The sequence below is a fragment of the Pecten maximus genome, unplaced genomic scaffold, assembly GCF_902652985.1.
Source record: "Pecten maximus unplaced genomic scaffold, xPecMax1.1, whole genome shotgun sequence".
Lineage (NCBI taxonomy): Eukaryota > Metazoa > Mollusca > Bivalvia > Pectinida > Pectinidae > Pecten > Pecten maximus.
Window position 1 is genome coordinate 18,071 of NW_022979552.1, and position 18,462 is coordinate 36,532.

Below are 18,462 nucleotides of genomic sequence, written 5' to 3' on the forward strand. Positions count from 1 at the left end.
GTCCGTCGTCCACCTGATCGTCAAGTTTTTCCTTTTAACAATTTCTTATCAATAACCAAGAGGCTTGAGATTTCATTGTGGGCCTCTAGCATGCTGGGGTAAAGGGCTACCACATTTGTTCAAATGAATGACCTTGACCTTCATTCAAGGTAACATGGGTCAAATAGGCTAAAATCTTCAACCGTCTTCTTTTCAATAACCGAGAAGCCCAGAGATTTCATATTGGACCTGTAGCATGCTTGAGTAAAGGGCCACCAAGGTTGTTCGAAATAATAACCATTTAAAAGCCACAGGGTCAAATAAGTTTAGATCTTTAAGCGATGATTGCTGAATAGCAAAGAGACTTTGAGACCTGATATTAGGCCAATAGTATGCTGGAATAAAGGACTGAAAATTTTATTGACATGAATAAACATAGCCTACTCTGATATTTGACTGATATTTGAATGTAGGTACTTGTTATTAAGATAATGAAGATAATGTTTCAGGTACTTGCACAATTTTCTGTCCTAAGGTTCTTTTTTTTGCAATCTGTTAATAGCAATAAACTCTATACATCATAGGTGGTCAACCATCCCGGATTAGACGGGAAGTGCTCGGAAAATCATTATTATTTCCCCTAAATCCCGATTTGGTACATTTCCCAAATCGGGGATAAATTTATCCTGGATTTGAGCAGTCATCCCTCATAAAACCCCGGAAATCTCAGACACTTTGACCCTAGACTGATTATGAAAACGAAACAACCCCACCACCTGTGTAGCTGCCCTGGCCTGGGGCTTTGTGAGATAGGTCAGTTAATTTTTTTAATTACAACTTGGATATATCACTTTAAGAACAAACACTGGTAATATCTGTCAACAAGATATACTCACATGAAAGCCAATAATGCCTTTCTTAATCGTAGCTGTCAGTAAGAGCGTTTGTACTGCCGCCATCTTTAATTGGATGATACTAATATAAAGTCGTAAACTACCACAAAAATCCGGATTTCAATTTGGGTTAGAAAAAAATTAAAACACTTTTTTAAGAAGTTTGTTTTAGGCCTATGTCACAATAGAACTAGCAGTAAAACAAAAATTGATCAATAACTGTGTAATTATTATTTGAGAAAGGAAGGGAGATCATTTGATAAATACATTTAGATATATTTTAGAACAAGTAGTTCTTTTGTATACTGGTTGCAGATTTCAAGTGACTACATCATTAAAAATTCACTAAATACAGTTCCTATCAATGAAATTTCTGAAAACATTTTTTTTAAATAATTAATCGTTTTTTTCTATTCTTTTTTTTATTATCATTCTTTAAAATTAACTATTGTTGTCAAATTTAAATATCAAAATGTAGCCTGAGGTAATTTACACCTGCGCAAGCTCATGAGGAAGTATACATCCCCAAAATACAACGAAAATGTCACGTTCTTTTTTCACGCACTTTCTCCCTCATTTTAGATGTGGAATGAGAGAGATCTCCCTCATTGGAGGTTTCAGAGGTTGACATGTATTACATGTATATCCACTCTTGATGTTTGATTCCCATTGTAATGTAAACGCCAGAGCTGTGTTATGTGATATGATCTAATAACTTAACAATATCATATAATAAATGAACCACATCATATAATAGCTGAACCTTATCATATAATAACTGAACCACATCATATAATAGCTAAACCACATCATATAATAACTTAACCACATCATATAATAGCTGAACCACATCATATAATAACTGAACCACATCATATAATATCTAAACCACATCATATAATAACTTAACCACATCATATTATAGCTGAACCATATCATATAATAGCTGAACAATATCATATAATAACTGAACCACATCATATATTAACTGAACCACATCTTGAAATAACTTATCCACATCATATAATAGCTACACCACATCATATAATAGCTGAACCATATCATATATTAGCTGAACCATATCATATAATAGCTGAAACACATCATATAATAACTGAACCACATCATATAATAGCTAAACCACATCATATAATAACTTAACCATATCTTGAAATAACTTATCCACATCATATAATAACTGAACCACATCATATAATAGCTGAACCATATCATATGATAACTGAACCATATCATATAATATCTGAACCATATCATATTATAGCTGAACCATATCATATAATAGCTGAACCATATCATATAATAACTGAACCATATCATATAATAACTGAACCACATCATATAATAACTGAACCATATCATATAATATCTGAACCACATCATATAATAACTGAACCATATCATATAATATCTGAACCATATCATATTATAGCTGAACCATATCATATAATAGCTGAACCATATCATATAATAACTGAACCACATAATATAATAGCTGAACCATATCATATAATTACTGATTACCACATCATATAATAGCTAAACCACTATTCCACATCATATAATAACTGAACCACATCATATAATAGCTGAACCATATCATATAATAGCTGAACCACATCATATAATAACTGAACCATATCATATAATAACTGAACCATATCATATAATAACTGAACCACATCATATAATAACTGAACCACGTCATATAATAACTGAACCATATCATATAATAGCTGAACCACATCATATAATAAGTGAACCATATCATATACTAACTGAACCATATCATATAATAACTGTAAAAATATCTAAATCAGGTAATACTTCCCCTTTACAGTTCTTTCCGAACCGATAAACTCAGATAAATCTAGGCAGATCGAATTCTATGTTGTTCATTTTATAAAAACTAAACTAAAACATGTCATTTTGTAGTAAGATAAATAAATAATAGAAGGCAAATTGATTGTATGCTTTAATATTCAAATGTGTTATTTACAGATGGTACTGGATATCCTGGTCTATCAGAAAATGGGGCTGTAGCATCACATACTACTGTAGACGAACATCCTCCGCAACCGATCACAGAAGACCAAAGAAAAGCAATTGCAGATTTCAATAAGAAAGACGATAGTGTGGATGACCCATCCACAGCTTATGTAACAATGTTTGACTTTGGAGGAGATGAAGTGTTTCACACTTGGCATCACTGTGTTATGTCGACGAACAGTATATACCTGCTGGTGCTTGATGTTTCCTTGTGGGACGATCCAGACAAGCAAGATATCATTGTCAGTGAGTGATTTTACATCAAGCTGTTCTAAGTTTTAACTTATAAGCTTCATTCACCAAAATATGTGTACATACAATGTATGAGTTTTTGACATTTCCTCCTTTTTCCTGGAAGTGAAAATAAACAACCATGCAAACCAAGAATTGCAAAACCAAAACAACGTACTTTTTCAGATAATTTTATACTGTATACTAGTTGAAGGTACAAATACGTTACGGTTTAAACTCGGCACTCGGAGTTTATGTCCAGATCAAACTATGCTTTATCAGCAAACTATATCATCAGAATCAATGATCACTATGTGTATAATATTTTCTTGAATGATGAACAAACATGTTTGACTAAAGAATAGCTGCAAAGCTTTAATCTGACTTGTGTGACCTATTTACTTTCGCAATTTTCGACAGGCATACTTGTATTACTGAATAGTGATTGTGTTATTTACTGTTCCTTAACCGTCTGTTTTGGTGAAATTGTTAGAATTTATATTTAAGTAAAAAAGTACTATTTTGGCGATATTTTGTTTTTAATTTTTCTCAGTCTTGTTATATCTGCTTAAATAAAGCCGCAGTCTTAATAATTCTTACAGATGAAATCGCGCACTGGCTTAATGCAGTTGCAACGTACTCACAGAGCAAATCTGGTGAAAAGAAGGGTGTTCCACCAATTATCTTGATTGGTTATCATATGGACCAAATAGAAACAGTGAGTATGCTACATGATGATGTTTTTGAAAACATTTCACCAGTGGAAATTCATCAGCTCGAACTCGAAAAACTCGAATACCATGCTTAACTCGAAGTACTTCGTTTGTCCCGGTCTAATTGTCTCTTTATCCTAATGAAAAAAGTCGAATTTGTAAAACTAAAAAAATTCGGATAATGCGATGGGACAATAAAAATACTTCTTGAAATGATGGAATAACTGGAAGTATCCTGTAAAATTTCATTGAATTTAGTTCAGTAGTTTTGCTTAACTCGAAGTACTTTGTTTGTCCTGGTCTAATTGTCTCTTTATCCTAATGAAAAAAGTCGAATTTGTAAAACTAAAAAAATTCGGATAATGCGATGGGACAATAAAAATACTTCTTGAAATGATGGAATAACTGGAAGTATCGTTCTTGAGTCTAACAACAATCGGTAGTAAACGCCGACATTTTCAGCTCACCTGGACCGAAGGTTCGGTGAGCTTGTGTCATGGCGCAGCGTCCGTCGTCCGTTCGTCCGTCTGTCGTCCATCCATCCGTCAACATTTGCTTCAAATGGCAACTAGTCAAAAAGCTCTGATTGGATTTTTAGGTCACCTGAGACAAAGTCTCAGTTGACCTATTGCAATCGCCTTTTGTCCGGCGTCGTGCGTCGTGCATCGTGCGTCATAAACAACTTACATTTTCAACTTCTTCTTAAAAACTACTGAATTAAATTCAATGACATTTTACAGGAAGCTTCCATGGCTGAGGGTGAACCAAAATTGTGAATTATATGGTCCCCACCCCCCAGGGGCCTGAGTGGCGGGGCCAAAAAGGGTCAGATAAGGTGGAATCAAACACTCTTGATAGATGAAAGGGTCTTAAGGTGCTTTACCAAAATTGTGAATTTCATGACCCTGGGGTCTCACGTTTGCCCCTGGGGAGGGGGTAAACTTAACTATAGTTTATATAGGGAAATCACATTTTTGACTATTATTTGTTGGATTTGTATTGGAATTCATTCTAACTTGTATCAAATTATCGGCATGGGATGACACTTTGATGGTATGTACATGTTGGCCCTAGTTGACACCCAGGGGCTGTTGGTTTGGGCCAAAAAGGGTCAAATTGACAAAAAAATCAAAAATCTTCTTCTCTACTCTCAGATATGGTAGAATCAAATACTCTTCATAGATGGAAGGGTCTTAAGGTTCTTTACCGAAATTGTGAATTTCATGACCCTGGGGTCTCACGTTTTCCCCTGGGGAGGTGGTAAACTTTACTATAGTTTATATAGGGAAATCACATTTTTGACTTTTATTTGTTGGATTCGATTGGAATTCATTCTAACTTTTATCAAATTATCAGCATGGGATGACACTTTGATGGTATGTACATGTTGGCCCTAGTTGACCCCCAGGGGCTGGTGGGCGGGGCCAAAAAGGGTCAAATTGACAAAAAATTCAAAAATCTTCTTCTCTACTCTCAGATATGGTGGAATCAAACACTCTTCATAGATGAAAGGGTCTTAAGGTGCTTTACCAAATTTGTGAATTTCATGACCCTGGGGTCTCACGTTTTCCCCTGGGGAGGTGGTAAACTTTACTATAGTTTATATAGGGAAATCACATTTTTGACTATTATTTGTTGGATTTGTATTGGAATTCATTCTAACTTGGTTCAAATTATCAGCATGGGAAGACAGTTTGATGGTATGTACATGTTGGCCCTGACTGACCCCCAGGGGCTGATGGGCGCGGCCAAAAAGGGTCAAATTAATTAAAATTTTAAAAATCTTCTTCTTCCAACCCAAATAAGGTAGAATTAAATACTCTTCACAGATCGAAGGATCCTAAGGTGCTTTACCATAATTGTGAATTTCCTAGCCCTGGGGTCTCGCGTTTGCCCCATGGGAGGGGATAAACTTTACTATAGTTAAAGGGAAATCACATTTTTGACTAACATTTGTTTTATTTGTTTTGAAATTCATTCTTTCATTCAAATTTACTGAAATATTTCAAAAATCAGGCGACCGTTAAGGCCCATGGGCCTCTTAAAATTGTTACCAAATTTGGTCAGAAACATCCTTGGCAGAAGGGGATCAGATTTTGCTTAAATGGTGACTCTGACCCCCAAAGGGCCAAAGGGGCAGGGCCCAATAGGGGAAATAGAGGTAATTCCTTTAAATCGCTACTAGTCATAAAGTTATGAATGGATTTGGACCCAATTTAGTCAGAAACATCCATGGGGAAAGGGAAACAGATTTTGCATAAATGGTGACTCTGACCCCCAAGGGACCAAAGGGGCGGGGCCCCATAGGGGAAATAAATGTAATTCATCTAAATCTCTACTAGTCATAAAGTGATGAATGCATGTCCTAAAAACTCTCAATTCTTGAGGTATTTCAGACCCTTAGAGAGTCTGCACTTCATTATTTCTTTAAAGCAGTTTGGATCACTCACTATAACCATATATAGCATTGTTGAGATTTACAAATAAAACGAATTGAACATTATTTTAACATTTGGTCTAATCCAACCAGGTGAGCGATACAGGCCCCATGGGCCTCTTGTTTCAACATCAAATTTCCGTTTGCAATACTAAGGTATCGACACTACAAACCTACCGTTTATTACATCCTATTATAAGTGTTTAATGAATTAATTAAACAAATTGTCTGTGGAATCTTATAACAACAACTCTGGGTGATAAAAAGTACTACTTTATATAATTACCGTAAATATCCGCGTATAGCTAGTATGCAGGTACGTTTTAGGTCATCTGACCCGAAGGGTCAGGATGACCTATAGCCATTGTGCTTCGTCCGTCGTCGTCCGCTGTCCATAAATTTTTCACATTTCAATCTTCTTCTCAAGTTCCATCTGTGGGATTAAGCTGAACCTTCCTGAGATAGTCCCGACCAAGTGTTGTTATTTTTCAGGTCGATCTGAAATTCAAGATGGTCGCCATAGCCGCCATTTTGAAAACACATTTTAAACTTCTTCTCATGTTCCACCATTGCTATTGAGCTGAAACTTGCCTTAAATGATCCTGATATGATCCCGACCAAGTGTTGTTATTTTGGGGGTCAATCCGAAGTCAAAAATGGCTGCCATAGCCGCCATCTGGAAAAACACATTTTAAATTGTTAAGTTCCACCAGTGTTATTGAGCTGAAACTTGCCTGAAATGATCCTGAGATGATCTCGACCAAGTATTGTTATTTCTTTTATCAGTCCGAAATCCAAGATGGCCGCCATAGCCGCCATCTTGAAAAAAACATTTAAAACTTTTTTTCAAGTTCCACCAGTGCTGTTGGGCTGAAACTTACTAGAAATGATCCTGACATGATCCCCACCGAGTGTTGTTATTTTTCGGGCCGACCCAAAATCCAAGATGGCCGCCATTGCCGCCATCTTGAAAACACATTTTAAACGTCTTCTCGAGTTCCACCAGTGCTATTGAAGCTGAAACTTTTCAGAAATGTTCCTGAGAGGATCCTGACCAAGTGTTGTTATTTTTTGGATTTGTCTAAAATCAAAGACGGACCGCGATGGCCGCCATCTTAAAAAAACACATTTTAAGCTTCTTCTCCAGTTCCAGTGGTGCCATTGAGCTCAAAATTGGTGAGGATGTTAAGGAAGGAGGGCCAACAAAGTGTTGTTATTTTTCTGCCTCGTAAAATCATTGACTTGGCAGCCATGGCAGCCATTTTGTAACATGATTGTGCAATCATGGTTTTCCTGAACAATGCCTATTTCAAACTTCTCAAATTCCACCAGTGGGATTCAGCTCTAACTTACCAGAAATTATCCTTAGATGGTCAAGACCAAGTGTTTTTGTTATTTATTGGGTCGGTCTACAATAAAATAATGGGTTTAATTGAGAGTCAGATGACCGTTAAGGCCCCTGGGCCTCTTGTTGAGTTTCATTTAAAAAAAAAAAAAAAGATTGAAAAAAAAAACCTAATGTTCAACTAAGCGGAAGCTGAATTCTACAGCATAAGATGATAGAAATCTGTACATTATCAAAGCTAATTTACCGCATTTCATTGGAATCACCAGTCAGAATATTGACAGGTTGTTTACATTATACCACAATGGGCCTCGTCAGCTTGCAAATTGAAGTGGTCCCGTCTACGATCATTGTACAAACAAAATATCATTCCTACCCTCAATTACCTAGTGGTTTTCACTTAAGTTTGATCTTTTATGGTATCTATACACGATATATACAAAGCTTATAATTAAGTCAGATTATAACAAGATTGACTGGTACGTAAGCTGAGTACAGTAATTGGCTACGTAATGTAACACTGGCCGCCATTTTGAATACGAAAACAATTCTGCTGTCATTGTGCTGGTCACAGCTTTTAAATAAATGAAATAAACTTGTGGAATGGATAAATTTTACAGTGCAGACGAAAAATTAGAGTCGTTTTCTCAGTCAGATCGTAATTTTTATGGCCAGTTGGTCAGAGACTGTCGCACGGCATCAAGGCATTAGTGTTAACCTGGCCGTATTACAGCTTCTGTAAATAAACAAGTTGGACGTTATCACTTTCTGGCAACGCTCTGGATTTATAAGGTGATTTATTTAGAAGTATGAAATAACTAACTACTGATATATCATTTCAAGTTTTGTTTGATGTTAATTGATGAGATAGTATACATCGTTTTGGACCTGAATACGGCAACGTGCTCAAATGTGTACGGCAGATGTTTGACTCACGATCTACTTGGATAAATCCACTTAATTGCTTCTAAATACACAATATCAAGGAATTAAAAATCCAAATAACTATTTATTTGTTTATTTGTTAACTATTTACTTACTAAATGTGTAATGTATTGGCATATGTGTTGGTTTAGATCAGTTAATGTAGATCTTGTCGCTATTTGACGTTCCTAGAATGTCCATTACTTATATTTGTATGACGGATGTAATATGTAATTGCATGAAGGGTAATAAAAGCACATGCTGAGACCGCCATGTTGTGTGTTTGTCCGCTCTGTCAGATGTCCCGAAATACATAAACATAAATGCTTAATTTAAGTATTGTAAAATCATAATCCTGCTGTTGAAGGAAACTATCATAAATTTCAGATCACATTCATGCATCTAACTGGCAAAAGCATATACTTGTGTATACATTAATTGTAGTGCGCAGTGGATTTTTTCACTTTTCAAATTTTGAAAAAAATGTGTACTATACACGAATATTTACGTTACATCAGGTAATTTCCCAAAGGGGTTGCCGATAATAATACACACTACTAAAAGTTCACAACACATCCACCCGCTCGTTCAAGCGGAACCAATTAAGTTGATACATCAGTAGTCGACTGCTGTTTGTACAAATGTAGAAATGAAACAAACACTGCTGCCTGTTAAATCTTTAAATGACCGAAACAATAGCGTAATTAATGCAGAGGTGTTCAGAGTATGTCTGTATAAACGTTCACCGTTGTCTTTATTAACTCGGATAACACACCAACTCAGTAACAGTAACATTTTATACACACATGTGCAACTCAACTTCCTGCGCTAATGGAAACGGTGTCGTTATCGGTAAAACATATAGGCCTATCAAACAGTATATAATGTGTCCAATATAACGTAATGTTTGTTAGGTTTTAAATGTAATCTGTGTTAAATTTAAACGGTTATTTGATGCTACGTTAATAAATTGTTATTTGGTTGAATTCCGTTTTATCGTTTTCCGTTTGCGAACATGACAGGTACATTATATTGTCATTGAGTTGACTAAGCAAAAGAAACTTTATCGTGACTGTATATTGACAAAAATACAGGAAACTACGATTTAACATTTGGTCTAATCCAACCAGGTGAGCGATACAGGCCCCATGGGCCTCTTGTTTCAACATCAAATTTCCGTTTGCAATACTAAGGTATCGACACTACAAACCTACCGTTTATTACATCCTATTATAAGTGTTTAATGAATTAATTAAACAAATTGTCTGTGGAATCTTATAACAACAACTCTGGGTGATAAAAAGTACTACTTTATATAATTACCGTAAATATCCGCGTATAGCTAGTATGCAGGTACGTTTTAGGTCATCTGACCCGAAGGGTCAGGATGACCTATAGCCATTGTGCTTCGTCCGTCGTCGTCCGCTGTCCATAAATTTTTCACATTTCAATCTTCTTCTCAAGTTCCATCTGTGGGATTAAGCTGAACCTTCCTGAGATAGTCCCGACCAAGTGTTGTTATTTTTCAGGTCGGTCTGAAATTCAAGATGGTCGCCATAGCCGCCATTTTGAAAACACATTTTAAACTTCTTCTCATGTTCCACCATTGCTATTGAGCTGAAACTTGCCTTAAATGATCCTGATATGATCCCGACCAAGTGTTGTTATTTTGGGGGTCAATCCGAAGTCAAAAATGGCTGCCATAGCCGCCATCTGGAAAAACACATTTTAAATTGTTAAGTTCCACCAGTGTTATTGAGCTGAAACTTGCCTGAAATGATCCTGAGATGATCTCGACCAAGTATTGTTATTTCTTTTATCAGTCCGAAATCCAAGATGGCCGCCATAGCCGCCATCTTGAAAAAAACATTTAAAACTTTTTTTCAAGTTCCACCAGTGCTGTTGGGCTGAAACTTACTAGAAATGATCCTGACATGATCCCCACCGAGTGTTGTTATTTTTCGGGCCGACCCAAAATCCAAGATGGCCGCCATTGCCGCCATCTTGAAAAACACATTTTAAACGTCTTCTCGAGTTCCACCAGTGCTATTGAGCTGAAACTTTTCAGAAATGTTCCTGAGAGGATCCTGACCAAGTGTTGTTATTTTTTGGATTTGTCTAAAATCCAAGACGACCGCGATGGCCGCCATCTTAAAAAAACACATTTTAAGCTTCTTCTCCAGTTCCAGTGGTGCCATTGAGCTCAAAATTGGTGAGGATGTTAAGGAAGGAGGGCCAACAAAGTGTTGTTATTTTTCTGCCTCGTAAAATCATTGACTTGGCAGCCATGGCAGCCATTTTGTAACATGATTGTGCAATCATGGTTTTCCTGAACAATGCCTATTTCAAACTTCTCAAATTCCACCAGTGGGATTCAGCTCTAACTTACCAGAAATTATCCTTAGATGGTCAAGACCAAGTGTTTTTGTTATTTATTGGGTCGGTCTACAATAAAATAATGGGTTTAATTGAGAGTCAGATGACCGTTAAGGCCCCTGGGCCTCTTGTTGAGTTTCATTTAAAAAAAAAAAAAAAGATTGAAAAAAAAACCTAATGTTCAACTAAGCGGAAGCTGAATTCTACAGCATAAGATGATAGAAATCTGTACATTATCAAAGCTAATTTACCGCATTTCATTGGAATCACCAGTCAGAATATTGACAGGTTGTTTACATTATACCACAATGGGCCTCGTCAGCTTGCAAATTGAAGTGGTCCCGTCTACGATCATTGTACAAACAAAATATCATTCCTACCCTCAATTACCTAGTGGTTTTCACTTAAGTTTGATCTTTTATGGTATCTATACACGATATATACAAAGCTTATAATTAAGTCAGATTATAACAAGATTGACTGGTACGTAAGCTGAGTACAGTAATTGGCTACGTAATGTAACACTGGCCGCCATTTTGAATACGAAAACAATTCTGCTGTCATTGTGCTGGTCACAGCTTTTAAATAAATGAAATAAACTTGTGGAATGGATAAATTTTACAGTGCAGACGAAAAATTAGAGTCGTTTTCTCAGTCAGATCGTAATTTTTATGGCCAGTTGGTCAGAGACTGTCGCACGGCATCAAGGCATTAGTGTTAACCTGGCCGTATTACAGCTTCTGTAAATAAACAAGTTGGACGTTATCACTTTCTGGCAACGCTCTGGATTTATAAGGTGATTTATTTAGAAGTATGAAATAACTAACTACTGATATATCATTTCAAGTTTTGTTTGATGTTAATTGATGAGATAGTATACATCGTTTTGGACCTGAATACGGCAACGTGCTCAAATGTGTACGGCAGATGTTTGACTCACGATCTACTTGGATAAATCCACTTAATTGCTTCTAAATACACAATATCAAGGAATTAAAAATCCAAATAACTATTTATTTGTTTATTTGTTAACTATTTACTTACTAAATGTGTAATGTATTGGCATATGTATTGGTTTAGATCAGTTAATGTAGATCTTGTTGCTATTTGACGTTCCTAGAATGTCCATCACTGAGTCAGATATTAGTATAACGGGTGTAATATGTAATTGCATGATGGGTAATAAAAGCACATGCTGAGACCGCCATGTTGTGTGTTTGTCCGCTCTGTCAGATGTCCCGAAATACATAAACATAAATGCTTAATTTAAGTATTGTAAAATCATAATCCTGCTGTTGAAGGAAACTATCATAAATTTCAGATCACATTCATGCATCTAACTGGCAAAAGCATATACTTGTGTATACATTAATTGTAGTGCGCAGTGGATTTTTTCACTTTTCAAATTTTGAAAAAAATGTGTACTATACACGAATATTTACGTTACATCAGGTAATTTCCCAAAGGGGTTGCCGATAATAATACACACTACTAAAAGTTCACAACACATCCACCCGCTCGTTCAAGCGGAACCAATTAAGTTGATACATCAGTAGTCGACTGCTGTTTGTACAAATGTAGAAATGAAACAAACACTGCTGCCTGTTAAATCTTTAAATGACCGAAACAATAGCGTAATTAATGCAGAGGTGTTCAGAGTATGTCTGTATAAACGTTCACCGTTGTCTTTATTAACTCGGATAACACACCAACTCAGTAACAGTAACATTTTATACACACATGTGCAACTCAACTTCCTGCGCTAATGGAAACGGTGTCGTTATCGGTAAAACATATAGGCCTATCAAACAGTATATAATGTGTCCAATATAACGTAATGTTTGTTAGGTTTTAAATGTAATCTGTGTTAAATTTAAACGGTTATTTGATGCTACGTTAATAAATTGTTATTTGGTTGAATTCCGTTTTATCGTTTTCCGTTTGCGAACATGACAGGTACATTATATTGTCATTGAGTTGACTAAGCAAAAGAAACTTTATCGTGACTGTATATTGACAAAAATACAGGAAACTACGAGTGACAGAACGAAACATTACAAATGCATGTACATTTATTGATCAGTCTTAACACTAAACTAATAAGCGACAAAGCAGAGTTATAATGATTGTATAATGTTGACAAGTATTGACCAAAATTTGTACCAAAAATAACAACTCACTAAATTTGAATATTAGGATAACTCAAAGGGTCAAACATGCTAAAATCTTTAAACAGCTTCTTCTCAATAACAACGAGGCCAAGGGAGTTGATATTAGGTCTGTATCATGCTAGAGTGAAAGGCTACCTGGTTTGTACAGGTCAATTACCTTGCCTACATTCAAGGTCACAGGGGTCGAATAGGCTAAAATTATTCAATGACTTCCTCTAATTTAACTATGAACCCCAGAGACATAGTATTAGGCCTCTAGCATGCTTGGATGACATACTTATAAGTTTGTGGAAATGAATGAACTTGACCTACGTTCAAGGTCACACTGGTCAAAAAGGCTAAAGTATTTAAACAATGATGTATCCAAGAGATTCTGAAACTTAATATTAAGCCAATACTATAGTCAACCTAGCATACTCTGATATTTGAATAAAGCGATTATTAGCTTTTAGTTAATATCTGCAGAACTGACCTAGATCAGATGAGCATTTCGGCCCATTGAACCTCTGGTATTTAAAGCAAACTTGCAAACTTCAAAGAAAGTCGGATGACCGTTAAGGCCATTGAGCCTCTTCTTAGGTCAACAGAGCCAAAAGCTACTGGTGACCAATTGCAATGGCCTTTTGTCATGTATCGTATGTTAACTTTTCCAATTTAGTAATCGGGCCATTTCAATGATAACTAGAGTTATGACCCTTTATAGTGTTATTAACGTCAGGATGCCTTTGGCACCTGCCGTTATAGTCGTGGGTAAATGTTGTTAATCACACATTTGTTTCCGGCTAACAACTTCTCTTTTCTGTAATACAAATGATATTCATCCGCAGCCACATATAGTTCCTATTTTAACACAGCAATTATTGACACGATTTAACCGATGGTTCCCGTGTTTACTGCAATTACTTAAAATGAAATATGAATTTTCGGTGTTCTAAACCATTTTAGACTATAGATATAAACATTTTCCTTTATCAGTATATGCAATTTTGTTGGCGTAGAATTATGTAGTTCTGTCTCAATCCTGCCTTGAAAACGAAAGTAAAAAAATTCAGTTTGATCGTCGTGGAAATTTACATGCGTCCACAGAGAAACTATCCACATGTCTTAGACTCATATGTTCATCCTGAGTTCATATGCATGAACATTTCATATAAGCCTAAAACCAACCGTGTTTACGTAGTCAAATGTTTACAAATCTATAAATAGTTCTGCAGCGAAACAGGGATAACTTCAGCTGTCACGTGACTAATCACGTGATCATCAGCCAAAATGGCGGTTATGTCTAATGTAATTAAACCAGCGACCGTTCGTAGTTTCATATTTATTTGTATGTCGCTAGAATACGCAAGAAATGTCAACAGGAATTGATGGCAAGTTGTAACAAACTACAATGTCGTTTTTCATGAGGATTTTGTTAAATTAGATTATTATTTGTTTATTTGAAAAGAATCTAACGATTATGATCCGTGACTGATGTACCACAGTACTAGCATTTTGTTTGTCAAAACTGTAGGCCTATATATGTCTCGTCGGACAGCGTGATCGTAGTTTTATATCGGAGGTGAAATATGCATTTTCGATGTTACTAGGGGTAATACAATAGGTGTTTGCTAGGCCTAATTAACATCTTATGGTATAGATAAAAAAACTTAGGGTGTGTACATCTTGGATTATATCTCTGGTTGTACAGTACATGTAACTGTTAATAAACCGTCCTTCAGTTGATTTTGTTTTTTTTCAAGTTTACAAGCAGCTTTACTGATTCAGAAGTACATGTATATCAATAATCTTCCACAAACATTAAATAATTAGGTCAGAGAAAGAACTATACTCAGCTATTGGAAAATTTTCAGCAGATAAATATGTTAATCATACATGTTTTCTTTAATATATATATATAATAGGAATAACCAGATTAAGACATTTCATCGAATACAAATGTAGCTGTATAACTATAAATTCAATTTTAAATTTTTTATTTTATGACCTCAGATCCTGACGTTTCTCCGGGCCTTTGGCCCTTTGATTGCCTTTGGATATTGTGACATGTTTAATTAAGTAGTCTTAATGGACCTATTATAATGGCATTTTTTTTTCGTCATCTGTCGTCGTCCATTGTCCATTAATTGTCCGTCTGATATTGGGTATGTAGCATGTTTGGTTGAAAAGCTATCAAGATTGTTCAAATGAATGACCCTAACCTTCATTCAAGGTCACAGGTGTCAAATATGTTAAAATCTTTTAACGTCTATTTCTCATTAACCACCCATACCGAAATAAAGCACACTAAAGTATACTTTTATGCTACTTTAAGTATACACTTTTTCCTACTTTTTTGAAAAAGTACCAAAAAAGTATACATTTTTTGTACTTTTCTGGACTTAGAAATTTTTCAGAGTACTTTTTCTGTACTAAATTTGGACTCTGAAATTTCTCAGAGTACTTTTTTTGTACTTTTCTGGACTTAGAAACTTTTCAGGGTACTTTTTCTGTACTTTTTTTGGACTTTGAAATTTTTCAGAGTACTTTTAATTTTTCAGGGTAATTTTTCTGTACTTTATTTGGACTCTGAAATTTTTCAGAGTACTTTTTTTGTGCTAAAATCTGACTTAGAATTTTTTTGAAAGATTGTGAAAATATGGATGTACTTTTTTCCTACTTTTTTGGGACTAATGCCATTGTGCTTTTTAGCCCACCATCATCAGATGGTGGGCTATTCAAATCGCCCTGCGTCCGTGGTCCGTGGTCCGTCCGTCCGTCCGTCCCTCCATCCGTCCGTCCGTCCGTCCGTCCCTCCGTCCGTAAACAATTCTTGTTATCGCTATTTCTCAGAAATTACTGAAGGGATCTTTCTCAAATTTCATATTTAGGTTCCCCTTGGTGCCTAGTTATGCATATTGCATTTTGAGACCAATCTTAAAACAACATGGCCGACAGGCAGCCATCTTGGATTTTGACAATTGAAGTTTGTTATCGCTATTTCTCAGAAACTATTGAGGGGATCTTTCTTAAATTTCATATGTAGGTTCCCCTTGGTGCCTAGTTATGCATATTGCATTTTGAGACCAATCTGAAAACAACATGGCCGACAGGCAGCCATCTTGGATTTTGACAATTGAAGTTTGTTATCGCTATTTCTCAGAAACTATTGAGGGGATCTTTCTGAAATTTCATATGTAGGTTCCCCTTGGTGCCTAGTTATGCATATTGCATTTTGAGACCAATCTGAAAATAACATGGCCGACAGGCAGCCATCTTGGATTTTGACAATTGAAGTTTGTTATCGCTATTTCTCAGAAACTATTGAGGGGATCTTTCTGAAATTTCATATGTAGGTTCCCCTTGGTGCTTAGTTATGCATATTGCATTTTGAGACCAATCTGAAAACAACATGGCCGACAGGCAGCCATCTTGGATTTTGACAATTGAAGTTTGTTATCGCTATTTCTGAGAAAGCACTGAAGGGATCTTTCTCAAATTTCATATAAAGGTTCCTCTTGGTGCCTAGTTATGCATATTGCATTTTGAGACCAATTGGAAAACAACATGGCCGACAGGCAGCCATCTTGGATTTTGACAATTGAAGTTTGTTATCGCTATTTCTCAGAAACTAATGAAGGGATCTTTCTGAAATTTCATATGTAGGTTTCCCTCGGTGCCTAGTTATGCATATTGCATTTTGAGACCAATCTGAAAACAACATGGCCGACAGGCAGCCATCTTGGATTTTGACAATTGAAGTTTGTTATCGCTATTTCTGAGAAAGTACTGAATGGATCTTTCTCAAATTTCATATGTAGGTTTCCCTCAGTGCGTAGTTATGCATATTGCATTTTGAGACCAATCGAAAAACAACATGGCCGACAGGCAGCCATCTTGGATTTTGACAATTGAAGATTGTTATCGCTATTTATCAGAAATTGCTGAAAGGATCTTTCTGAATTTCATTTGTAGGTTGCCCTCTGTGCCTAGTTATGCATATTGGATTTTGAGACCAGTCAGAAAACAACCTGGCTGACAGGCAGCCATCTTGTATTTTGAAAATTGAAGTTTGTTATCGCTATTGTACAGAAGGTACTGAAGGGATTTTTCTCAAATTTCATATGTAGGTTCCCCATGGTCCCTGGTATTGCATTTTGGGACCAATCGGAAAACAACATGGCCGACAGACAGCCATTATCGCTAAATCTTAAATTTTATATATAGGTTCCCCTTGTTTGAAAAGTACTAGAGGGCTGTTTCTGAATTAACACAGATTAGTAATATAAGACTTAGAGGAAGGGAAAAGTAGAGAAAAGATCAATCTGACATGGAACCTATAAAGATCATTCAATGGTGGGCGCCAAGATCCCTCTGGGATCTCTTGTTTTGTACTTATTATGGACTTAGAATATTTTCAGACATTGCGAGGGGTTATAGCATATTAATATTTTCAAAATTAAATCTGACTTTTTCAGTCGACTACAAATCTAAGACTAAAAAAATAATACCCAGGATTAACCACAACAAATATCTATCAAATAAGATACAGAAAATTATCATTTGGTAATATCAAATGTTTTTGATCTCGTTTTTTTTTTTTTTTTGTCTTTTTTATGTTCTAAAAAATACTTTTCATACTTTGATCAGTACCACAGAAATTTATCTAAAAATAATTAAAATTCAACAATTATTATCATAAGTATTTCACTTCAATGTACTTTGTTAGTAAGGTTCACACATTTTAACGGTGATTTCTTTGTCACTTTTCGTTTGTATTTCCATATGCATCTCAGAAGTAATAAACTTCACATTGATGAATGTTACTATACGTTCATGTGACGAACGTCAAAACTTAGCTCTATAAAAATTTTGTTCCAGATCGTTCTTTGAAGTTACAGTATTTTGGCTTTAATTATAAACTCTTTAACGGAGTTTAAAACATTTCGTTTATCCAAACGTTAACCTCTACCAGATCGGGGATCACTCTACGAACACACATGTGCCCGTGCCTGTAATACGCTTTTAATTCATTCAAATGAAATTAAAATCACCTGCTCTTTGTCTGCATATCATATACTTGCTGGATATACGTGGTTTTAAGATTACATCTGATAATTGCACCCGAAATCACGTCCTGTTCTGTCAAAACATTCACCGATATACTCATATAAACATGTGTAATACTGATATAGTCACTCGGACGCTTCTTTGTAAAACGTATATTGAAGTCAAGCGCTGTGATGATCTCGATCTCGATATGGCTTGACTGCAACAAACAGGCATGATCAAGGAACAATATTCCGGTATTTAAATCAGAATTACATCGCATTCATTGAAATGGTGA

General features: G+C 35.7%; 1 protein-coding gene across 1 annotated transcript in view; it reads left to right on the forward strand.

The window, feature by feature from the left end:
* The window catches only part of LOC117318905, a gene marked incomplete at its 5' end in the record, with an annotated part of 66,542 nt that overhangs the window by 16,436 nt on the left and 31,644 nt on the right, over positions 1 to 18,462 (forward strand). Inside the window, 2 exons of the mRNA XM_033873839.1 lie at positions 2,892 to 3,185; positions 3,773 to 3,888. Coding sequence (XP_033729730.1) covers positions 2,892 to 3,185; positions 3,773 to 3,888 — 410 coding nt within the window. The remainder of the gene's footprint in view (positions 1 to 2,891; positions 3,186 to 3,772; positions 3,889 to 18,462) is intronic.